At 35.9% G+C, this 12,341-nt stretch overlaps 1 protein-coding gene across 1 annotated transcript in view; it reads left to right on the forward strand.

Annotated features, from left to right (window-relative positions):
* The window catches only part of Nup160 (nuclear pore complex protein Nup160), a 361,484-nt gene that overhangs the window by 12,305 nt on the left and 336,838 nt on the right, over window positions 1–12,341 (forward strand). Inside the window, exon 3 of the mRNA XM_090401602.1 lies at window positions 4,692–4,899. Coding sequence (XP_090257728.1) covers window positions 4,692–4,899 — 208 coding nt within the window. The remainder of the gene's footprint in view (window positions 1–4,691; window positions 4,900–12,341) is intronic.

Raw genomic sequence — 12,341 nt, forward strand, 5'->3', positions numbered from 1 at the left:
TCTAAATATTTCCTTCTCACTGCCATCCTCATTACTAGTTCTGTAGCAAGACCCTACTAAACATTTTATCTTGTCCACCTCCACTTCACACCATGCTTTAAAACTCCTATTGGTATTTGCACCTTGCATCTCCACCCTTGATGGGCACTACTTTTCTGCCATCATCATCATCAGCATTCCTCCTTCCTTGTTGGTCTGGTTGGTTGAGTGGTTAGCATACCCATTCTCCAACCAACAGGTAACGGGTTCGAATTCTGCTGTGGGCATGGATGTTTGTGATCATCTTACTTTGTGTATTGCTATAACCCTTGATATGGCAGATTTGATCTCTACTGTCTTTGCTCCATTAAAACCATAAATCATCATCATTTTCTGCATTGTCTATCTTCATGAAAGACTGTATATCCCTCTATCTCTGTTCCTGACAGAATGTCATCCTCATTTATCCATCACTTATACCAAAATTTTTTGGCAATGAATATTCTATCAATGTTACAGTTTCATTCTTCTTGTTTTGAATACTTTGAATACTTTTAGCATTTGTAAACATACACACAGCTCATTTCTGTTTCTATAACAAGTCTCACTGACCCCACTTCTTGGATATGACTCCTCTACTCCCTCCTGTCCATTTCTGTCTGTCATAACTGATATTACACTCCTCCATAGACCTAAATGTCACTCCCACATACTTGACTATCTTAATCCTTTCTTGTACACACATCTACTTCTGAAATCATCATCTACACTTTTCACACAGTGTCTCCCTCTCCACCCTTAGTTCCCTCATTTCCCTGTCCACCCCGTATTTCTTCTCTTTTTCTTTATGCATTCACTCACCTCTCCATCACGAACTTTTGCCTACCTTACTCTCCTGCTCTTTCACAGTACCTTTTGCTTACTCTGGTCATACCTTCACTTCAGTCATAGCACTTGCTCTTGCAGCAACATTTCTCCAACTAACTCACACCAAATCCATCTCTCTTTTATACAGCTCTGTCTGACCCTGAAATTCACCTCGCACATTCATAAAAATGAACTATTATGGTTTAATGGAATGGGGGGGGGGAAATACAAGAACTGCATTAACCAGATTTACTGGTTCCATTATTTCTGATATGGGTGTTTCTTTCTGATTGCTAATAAGGGTAATGCCACTTTGATCCTATATTCTAGACAATATGAGGCGTGATAATTTAATTCCTAGAATGCAAATGTAAAAAAACCTACATTTCGAAATATACATTAGTGGCTACTGTCTACCTTTGAAGTAGTCCCCTTGTGCATTTATACACTGGTTTAGACGATGTTCCCATTTTTGGAAACAGGCCTGGAACTCTTTTTCCAGAATACTCTTGAGTTCCTTTATCACATTATGCTGGATATCAGCAATGTCAGAAAATCTTTGTCCTTCTGGCACAGTCTTTAATTTTGGAAACAGCCAGAAATCACAGGGAGCTAAGTCAGATGAATAGGCAGGGTGACCTAATTCGGTAATCCATTTTTTGGCCAGAAACTCTCTCTTACAATGAGCGCATTATGACTTTGCGCATTGTCATGATGGATGATCCACGTGTCAGGCCACAGTTCAGGTCTTTTTCACACCTAAGTTTACATCAAACCATCTTCATTTATCTCCTTCAATTTTAGCTGCTGATAGTACCCAAATATAGCTTTTCTCTTGGCACCTTGTTATTTCTTTTCTGATCTACAAAACTTAAATTAAATTAAGCGCCTCCGTAATGCAATTGGAAGAACGACTGTACATTGTGCCCTTTGATTGGAAAGGGCCTAAGTTCAATTCTCGTCGTGATGAGAGGAATCTTTATATGGACTTTTTTAATTGAAGGTGAATTAGCTGATCTCATATGGAGGTAGCAGGATTTTTTCTCCTGGAAACTCGGTTTTTTTATCCTACATATAGACAAATTGGCCCTTCAGAACACATGCAGTTTACAAACAAAAAATACTAGTTGTGGTGGTGGGCAGTAAATGGCGTTGATGTAGATCATAGGTGGCCAACAGCAGGCCTTGGGTCGCATGCGACCCGTAACGTTCTTTTGTGCAGCTCGCGGCAGGATAAAAACTATATTAAATTATACGTACAGTCATATCCCGACTTACGTGAATCTGGAGTTAAGCGGTTTCTTATATGTACGTATTCCCATTCCGCTTCACCACTAGTCATATGTTTCCGGCACCGGCTGCATTCGCCAGTGTCGCACATGCTGTGAACAAGCACTGACGTGTTTCGCGCATTCTCCATTCATACATGATTTTTATAGTCTACAAACCTTGTGATTGTTTAATGTTATGTTCTTGATATAAATTTTATCACATAAAAAATAATAATGTTGTCCAAAAGAAGCAAGTCCGATTCTGATATAGCCAGCAAGAAAAGAAAAACATCGACTTTGGAAACAAAACTCAACATTGTTAAGGATTTTGAAGGCAGAATGAAAATTTGTGAGCTAGCAAAGAAGTTCGGTCTACACGAATCCACAGTAAGAACAATCATAAAAGAAAGGTTTACAGATTTTGGAGGACATAGATTCTAATGGGGAACGAATTGTAGCCACAAGGCAAAGAATAAAAAAATCATTGGCTTGCTATGCAGAAATTTTGCATGACAAGAAAAAGACACTATGCTGTCAGACGAATCTATTAGATTTTATGAAACATTCAACATAGAAATAACTTTCTTTTTTTTTTTATGTACGAAAAACTACAATTATGATTATATTTCTTAAAAAAAAAAATAGGTGTTTTTGTAAGCCTTTGGTCCCAATTAACTAATATTTTGTATGTTTGTATATATAAATTACATGCAAAATTATACCCCAAGTTACGCAAATTCGACTTACGCGCTTTTTGTAGGTCCCACCTACCGCGTAACTTCGGGGTATGACTGTATTATCAATTTAGCTATTAGTTTTGACCTCAGATTTTCTGATTGATATACTAGTTATATTCATTATTTCTATAATGAATATAACTTTCAATAATTTATATTCTCAACACAGAATCAAAATTGCTTTAAAAAGATTACTCAATTTATAAAATCTACTGCTTCTCTGTGGGAGTGGTAGATTTCTATGTGCTCCAGAGTAACACATCATTGAAAGTCACTTGCTCTACTCTGGTTACAATGATCAGTTTCACAGTTAACAGTGTTATTGTTGCAGTTTGTGTCTCCTGGTCAGTTACTTCAGCCTTTGTGCACTATGAGTAAGAAATGTAAAATCTGTGAAGAGAACAGGTCATTTCAGGAGAAACGGGAAAATGAATTTTTGTTTATAAACAATAACGATAACAAACCACAGTGCCTTGTGTGTTTGCAAGTATTGTCTGTGCACAAGGACTATGACCTCAAATGCCACTACATACAGCACTATGCCGCTAAATACCAAGAATATGTTGGACAAGTACGTACTAAAATTGTATGTAATTTGAAGAGAAAGGTTAGTGCTCAGAAATCTATTTTTACTAAACCAACGTCAATACAAAAAAGCTCACTCTTGGTATCATTTGTTGTAAGCGCAGAGATGGCAAAAGCAAAAAAATCATCTGATGGCAAATTTGTAAAACAGTGTTTTGTGAAAATGGCACGTGCATTTGGGGAAGATAAAATTGCCAGTGAGTTTGAAAGCATCCCACTATCAAAACAAACTGTAACAAAAAGAGTCAAGGAAATAGGTTCTCACATATTAAATAAATTAAAAAGTGTTACAGATTCTGTTTACTTCTCATTGGCTCTGGATGAATCAACTCGCATAACAGATACAGCTCAACATTTTCATTCCAACTGTTTCTAAAGACTGTTATTAATGAAGAGCTACTAGCATTAGAGTCATTGCATAAGACAGCCAGAGGTCAAGGTATTCATGATGCAGTTATGAAGGTTTTATCAATCAATGGTACTGGTGACATCAACAATCTCACAGCTATTGTGAGAGATGGCACCAAATCACTGCTTAGTACTCAAACAGGCTTAGTTGGCTTACTAGGGAAGGCTGGAATCAATTGCCCTGTATTGCACTGCATTATACATAAGGAGGCTCTGTGTGGTAAAATTGTGCAGATAGAGGATGTTATGAAAACTGTAATGAAGTGTTTGAATCTAATTAAGGAAGGAAATCAGGCCTTGACACACTGCAAGTTTCTTTCTTTTTTAACAGAAATGGAGGCAGAATAATGACAATTTAGTGTTGTACATAGAAGTACATTGGCTAAGCAGAGGGAACTGTTTGAAATGGTTTTTTGCTTTGGGAAAGGAAATAAAACAGTTTTTAGAGGAACATGAGAAGACAAACAAAGAACTAATCACAAAACTATGTGATCCTCATTTTAACAGCTTACTCGCCTTTCTGACAGACATCACACACACACCACATGAATGAACTCAACTTGAAGTTACAGGGACGTAACCAAACAGTCTCCGATTTAGTTGCACCTAGATAGGTTCATAAGTCGACTGAAGGTTTTTAAATTCACCCTAGTCAGAGGAAACTTTTCGTGACACCTCCTTGGAGGTGTCACAAAAAGAAACAGATTGCTATAAATTGGAATTAAAGAATTTGATATTTATTTTTAATAATTATAGAAGTGAGCAGAAAAATTATTAGGATGTAGCTATTTTTAAATTTTTTCATATTAAATATATTTGTATATGCTTGCTTGTATATTTTTAGGAGGACTAATAATGACATTTTAGAATTGGTAGAGATCTCTCAGGACACCAATCTCATGGATAACCATATTAGGATAAGATTCCAGAACACTCCTATATTAGAAGGAGTGAGTATTCACGAAACTCATGATCAGGTGGTTATTTTGGTAGCCACCGTTTCATCAGTTCACAGGCTAATGTTTCCACATCCACGCAAATTGAAGGGTCTGGTAAGTTATTATTTATTGAATAGTTGATTTCTGAAGAAATATTCTGTTTATAGTAGATATGAGGAGACATTGTCACTCATTCATGCACTACTAGTTGAAATCTCGCTATGTTCACTATAGACCACAGTAACTTGCAAAAGTTAATACACTGGAAAATTAAGCATGTTTTTTTTCCTTTCCAGATCTAGCTGTTAGCTTGTCCATGGTACTAATGTATAATTAATTTACAACTTTATGTTACTGAGATGCACATGAATTAATGTAATACTTTTGAAAAATAGTTAATTTCAATTAATATGATGTGAAATTGTTATTTCTTTTAATGGGTGAAATTTTAAGGTGTGCAGGGGATTAGTCTTCAGCATAACAAAGAGATAGCCGAACTGCCTGAATGGTTAATGACAAAGCGAGGAAAAAGGTACATGAGATATGGAACATGGAACGTTAAAAGTCTACATGGAAAAGAAAACGAATTAATAGATGAATTTAAAAAAATCAAGATTGGATCTGCTAGCAGTCACAGAAACAAAAAAGAAAGGTCAAGGTTGCCAGAAAATGAAAGATAGGTATATACTTTTCTATTCAGGGGTAAACCCAAGAGAATGGGGAAAACAAGGGGTAGCTTGCATAATTAAACCAGATCTCAAAGAATATATTACTAAATGGCAACTAATAAATGAAAGATTCTTGACAATCACTATAGATTTTAAATCAGACAACCAAGTATTCACTGTAATTGTTGCATATGGTCCAAATGATAATGCTAATAAAGAAATTAAAGATGAATTCTTTGAACTCTTACAAAAAACAATTGAAGAGGTTCAAGGGCACATCATACTACTAGGAGACCTTAATGGCCGGGTAGGGAATCAAGTAGATGAGGAAACAAAACAAGTATTGGGATCACAAGGAGAAATAACCCGCAATAATAATGGAGAAAGAATAATAATAAAACTTTGCCTTACAAATAATTTAGTAATAGTGAATACTATGTTCAAGCATAAAGAAATCCATAAGTTTACCAGGGAAGAGCCCAGTAGAAACAAAAAATCTATAATCGACTATGCCATCAAAAGCAGATCATACTGGAAGTATACAAAAAATGCAAGAGTCTATAGAGGTCCTGAAATAGGCAGTGACCACTACTTATTAGTATTGGAAACAATCCATAAAATAAAAATTGAAAAATGTAGAACTACAAACTAAAGAAGGAAGAAACAGCCATTGAGTATAAAAGTAAAATAGAAGAGAAGATGAAAAAGAGATATATATGAAGACAAAGATGTAGAAAACCTATGGTACAGGTTCAAAACACTTCTTCTAGAAACAAGCAAAGAAATTTGTGGTGTATCATTAAATAATAAACAGAAGAAACATAAAACACCCTGGTGGACTGAAGAACTAAAAGAAGAAATTAAAAAGAAAAAGCAATTATGGAAGAGATATATAACATCAAAGCTGCAGGTTGATAGAGAGCCATACAACAACCAAAGAAATAAAGTTAAAACCTTAGTGAAAGAAGAAAGAAAATGCTGGGAAGACTTCGGACATACTTTAGAACAAAATTTTAAAGGAAACCGAAAACTCTTCTATAATGTTTTAAGAAGAATGAGGTCAGAGAAAGAATGCCCCATAAAATTTATCAAAAATAAGGATGGAAAGTTACTCACAAATTTCAAAGACATCATGGAAAGATGGGAACAGTACTTCAAGAATTATTGGAAGATGCAGTACATGGAAAAAATAGAACCCTAAGAGCAAGACAAGCAAAATAGATCAGAGTGAAGAAATTTATGCAAATGAACTGTTAGCATAAATAAAATAAAACTGGGCAAATCAGCAGGCCATGACCAAATAACACCAGAAATGGTAAAAAAATTTAGGAACAAAAGCCATAAAATTTCTTTTACACCTATTCAATGTTGTATGGAAAAAGAAAATTATTCCCAAAGACTGGGAAGTAGCTATAATAATCCCTATATTTAAGAAAGGAGACAACTGCAAATGTGAAAACCATAGAGGAATTTCGCTTTTAAGCGTTCCAGGAAAATTATATGCCCATATTTTAGAAGCGAGGCTTAGGAATCAAATTGAGGATACACTGGATGAAATGCAATATGGCTTTCGAAAAAATAGAAGCACACAGGAGCAAAGCTATTCTATGCATTGAAAGGCCCACTCCTAGATAAGAAAGAAGTCACCCAGAATACCAAAAGGGCAGTGTATGGTTCAGTGTTTCTACCATCATTAACATACAGTTGTGAGTCTTGGTGTTTAACACCAGGAAACACAAATAAACTACAAACAATTGAAATGAAATATCTCAGGAAAGTGGCACAAAAAACAAGACTAGACCGAATAAGAAATCAAACCATAAGAGACAGCCTTCAAGTTGCACCTCTGAATCAATTCATAACACAAGCCCAAATGAGATGGTTTGGACATCTTAATCGAATGGAAGAAGGAAGAATAGCAAAACTGTATACGAAAGCCAGAAAATAGGGAAAAGAAACATAGGCAGACCCAGGAAAGGTTGGCAAAAGGAAATTAAAGAAAAATTGGAAAAGAAGGGAATTAACTGGAAAGAAGCAAAACAACAAACCTTGGACAGGACGGCATGGAAATCTCTTTGGCAAAATCTTGACGCTTAAAAGCATAAGAGATTTTGCCAAAGAGATGATGTGAAATTCATATTTAATGAAATTATAAATTATTATTCATAATCTGATTATTAATAGTATCTCTGCTCTTGAGCTAGCAAGCTTTGAATCATACAATGATATAGATGTTTGTGAATGTCTTTGGGTAAGTGATTTTCATCATCTAGTATGAAACCACAATCCTACTTACTGTATTTGCTAATGTATAAAACACACTTTTTTTCTTTGAAAATAGGTCTGAAAAACAAGGTGCGTCTTATACGCCGATACTCAGCTTTTTATTACTTTCATTTCTGGAAATTTTCTCTGTTCCGAGTTACGCAAGTTCTTTCTTGCTTCCTTGCGGTGTGGGAGAACATTTCAGTTACGTAGAATTCAGTGGATGCGAATGTTGTTGCGGTTGTTGTGAACGGTGATAAATTTCTGCTGTTAAATTTTCTCTAAATTTCTTGGCAAATTATGGCTGAAAAACGTCGGCAGTGCCTACAATATTGCATACAAAGCTACGTGTGATTGCATATGCTAAAGAACATGGAAACAGGGCTGCAGAGAGGCATTTCAGGCCTCTCTGCAGTGATTGCATATGCTAAAGAACATGGAAACAGGGCTGCAGAGAGGCATTTCAGGCCACCCCCCAACTGAGAAAATGATAAGAACTTGGCGGAATCAGGAAGAGGATCTAAAAAAAGCAACTCACAGTAAACATAACTTATGAAGTGGAACTGCAAAATGGCCAGAACTCAAGGCAGAACTGAATACTTGGATTTTAGACCACAGAAAAGCGGGACTTTCAGTGTCTACAAAAATGATTATTCATCAAGCGAAAGCGATAGCCACTAACAGAGGGATTGCCAACTTTGATCAACATCATAGTGTTCAAGATTCATGAAGAGAAACCAGCTATGTATGCAACTAAAACAAAAATATCACAAAAGATGCCAGCTGAATATGAAGAAAAAATTATTGAATTTCATCGATTCGTCATTAACGCCAGAAACGAGAAAATTTTGAACTTGCGCAAATAGGAAACATGGACGAGGTTCCGCTGACTTTTGATGTGTCCTCAAACAAAACTGTAGATTCCAAGGGCACAAAAGGTGTTAGTGTTAAAACTTCAGGGCACAAAAAAACTCACTACACGGTTGTTTTATCCTGCTGTGCTGATGGGACAAAATTGCCGCCACTATTGATTTTTAAAAGGAAGATGCTACCCAAAGAAAACTGCTTAAAGGAGTGTTTGTACATGTTCACACAAAAGCCTGGATGGATGGATGGAGGAGGAATGAAGTTATGGATAAATAAAATTTGGTCTGGGCACCCTGTTGAAGAAGCCTGCCCTGCTAGTATGGGATCAGTTTCGTTCTCACAGAACAGAAGATGTTAAAAATAAACTCAAGGAATTGAAAACTCAGCTGTAATTTCAGGAGGTCTAACTAGTTAGCTTCAACCTTTAGATGTCTGTATTAATAAACCATTTAAGAGATTTATGAAGAAGTGGAACAGCTAGATGCAGTCTTCAGATTTTGAGGTTACGCCATCAGGAAGAATGAAGAGGCCTAGCATTTCGCAAGTTTGTGAGTGGGTCAAAACTTCATGGGATGCTGTGAAAACTGAGGCAGCGGTTAAATCATTTAAGAAATGTGGCAGTAGTAATGCACTGGATGGTACAGAGGACAATTTGTTGTATGAGGACTCAAATTCTGATTTAGAAGAGGTTTCAAGTGTCTCTTCATTTAGCTCTGGAGATGAATTTCTGGGTTTTGACAAAGAAGATTAAAAGGTGGGTACTCTTTCCTAGTTAGATTAGGTATTTGTTGAAAGTAGACCTACTCATTACTTTATAATTGAAATACTGTAAATTCATTATAATATTCAGTGATGAAGTTTTTTTCCCTAAAGAATTTGTTCAAAAAAGGGGGGGGGGTGTCTTATAGACCGGTGCGTCTTATATGCCGGCAAATACGGTATTTTATTCTTCAAGTGGCTTGAATAAATTTCATGTTTGGTCGTTAGAGCAGAGTTTCTGGATTATTTAATCTTTAGCTCACTGCAGTTGTGTTGTAGGTTTTGTAACCTTTTATGAGATTCACATAAAACTTAATGATTTTGATATTGACTTTAATTAATTAACAAAAGAAAGCAAAATATCTAATTTTTTTTATTTATTTTTGAACTCCATGTATTTATCCCAAGCATCCACTGCTCAGTCAGTTGGTTGGAAAAGCCTGGTTTGAATCCTGTCAAGGATATGATTCCGATTGATTTGCTACTTCATTTTCATTTGGAAGTGAGTTAGCCAGTGTCATATGGAGGTAGCAAATTGATTTATGTGAGATTTATTAGTACAAGGAAAACAAAGGGTTAGCAATACACAAGGTAATAAATGATAAACAAACAGCTAAATAAGTAAATATAATATTTTATGTCCAACAAGTTGACCAGTGTCTTATTTAATAATACATACGTATGAATTCTGTGTAAAAAGTTAAAAATTTCATGAAATTTGTCTGAGTTTGATCATTTTCCTGAGTATAAATGACTCAACCAGATTAGTAAAACTTATATTCCTTTCTCAAGTGAAGTGCCAGCACTTAGAAGATGACATGATAAGGTGATTGGTACAGTTCACACCTAGGTAAACTCTTCTCTCTTTATCTTCCTCAGTAGATAAAAATGTGTAAGATGATTCTGACCTGTGCCGAGCCTAGCAATAACATCTTCCTTTCTTTTATTTCGGTGTAGACTGGACTACCAATGCTGAATTTCAGGCTTAAACTTATGCATTTTATTTGTTAGTCTGCTCCCAGTATAATTCCCACTGATTAATTAATGTTTTGCTGTCTATAGTCTTTATAATGTATTTGTAGACACTACACAGAGAATGTATGAGCTGTCAGAAGCTACGTCTGTAGTCTCATTTCTTTTGATTCCATTGTGGCTGGGAATGTGGCCTCAGCAGTATAGCCCAAGTGGAATCAGCACAATCAAATATCAGTATTAAGAATTTTCATTTGATATAATATTTTAATCAAATTATTGATACAAATAGCTAAGCTAATGCAGTCAAGTAGAATCTTATCCAAAATAGTGTGGTCAGGAAAATCAGCAACACATCCAACAGTGGACTAAGAATCTCTAACAATCAGTATAGGTAGATAGATAAGAAACCACAGTACTCTGCCCTGTGTGCATTAAACAGCTACATAATAGAATGATAATAGAGTAAGTGACTTAGCAGCATGGTGAGAGGCTGCATGATGGAATATATGAGGGAGGGATACTCAGTGTAGATAATGTCTGCATTCATGCTGAGTTCTTGTATGATCTCTTTTGCATGCATACCAAACTGGTAAATGGTAGTCTGATATGCGTAATATTGCACTTCCCACTGTAGGAAAAAAATACTAGTTTTTGGTATTGTGGCCAGGAAAAGATTTTATTTTTAGGCATAGTTAAGTGACAACTACATCCATCAGAGTGAGAGAGCACAGATTCATTTGATTCCAAATGGTCTCTGAATGGTGAAATGCATCAGTAGCTATTCATAAACATAGGTGATAGGATTCAACCATTGCAAGATACCCTCCGTTGCAGAAGCGTAGACTTGTTACCATGATCAGGTTTTGTACATGATGCAGTAAAGTAAGGAACATGGATCAGCACCTCATTTTGTAGAGAACAGAATGTAGAGGATATTTAATTCTCTTCAAGGAACATAATCTTTTTGTCAAGAATGAGTCCTAAGTTTTTTAATAAGTCTTTTTTTTTTTTTTTTTTGCTAGTTAATAGTGTATCCTATTCATAACTCTTATTCTAGATGAAGATTTTGTTTTCAGACAAAACGTACACAGACACTTTTTATTACGTGACATGATGGAAAGAAGCAAAATATATCACATATATATATATATATATACAGTATATAGGGTGTCTAATCAATTTGTAAATATTTCAATGATTCATAAAAATTAGAAAAAATTGGTATATTAGAGTTTGGTTTGCACGAAAGTGGATCGTAAGGAGGAGGATTTTTTTTGGCAGGGAAAAAATTGTAGTTCAAATTTTCAGCAATAGAGGGTATGTACCACATGCCTCATTTGTGAGATGCATGCTAATGAGAGTCCTATAAAATTCAGGGTGTACTGCTGGCAGCTCATAATGAATGCATGCGAATTCCCAGTCATTGATGAGGACAGAAAAGAAAGGTTTGCTGCTGACATGGGTGGATAACACATTGTTAGTGAAGTTGTTTCACATAAAGGGGGAGGAATCATCACTGAAAGCTTCACGAAAGTTTCTAATGCAGATAAGAATGAAGAAAGGCCGAGGTACTATCAAGTGATACCACTAAGCGGGAAGAATTTGCATTGTTGGCCTTTGACAAAAGTCGCAGAAGATCCACAATGGCTGGATAATGTCTTTTGGACTGATGAAGTGCATTTTCCATTGCATGGGTCAGTTAATCCGCATAACTTTCAAATTTAGGTGCAGAACAATCTATAAGCCTACGCACACAGAAGCAGTGAGTTGCATTCACTGCAACTCACTGTTTGGTGTGGCTTCACTGCATCCATCATTTTCTTTGAAGAGCCATGTGCAACAAAAGGCTGGAAGACGTGCTCATTACCACCTCATATTACATCTCCCATGAAGCAGTTTCTCATCAGCACATTTGGTCAAGAATGACTCATCAGCCGTAATTGCAACTCTGCATGGCCCCCCTCAGTCCCTTGACTTGACACCAGTAAATTTTTAGTTGTGGGGTTATTTAAAGCCCTGAGT

The sequence above is a fragment of the Typopeltis vanoorti genome, chromosome 12, assembly GCF_054136105.1.
Source record: "Typopeltis vanoorti isolate ZY-2024b chromosome 12, IOZ_Tvanoo_1.0, whole genome shotgun sequence".
NCBI lineage: Eukaryota > Metazoa > Arthropoda > Arachnida > Uropygi > Thelyphonidae > Typopeltis > Typopeltis vanoorti.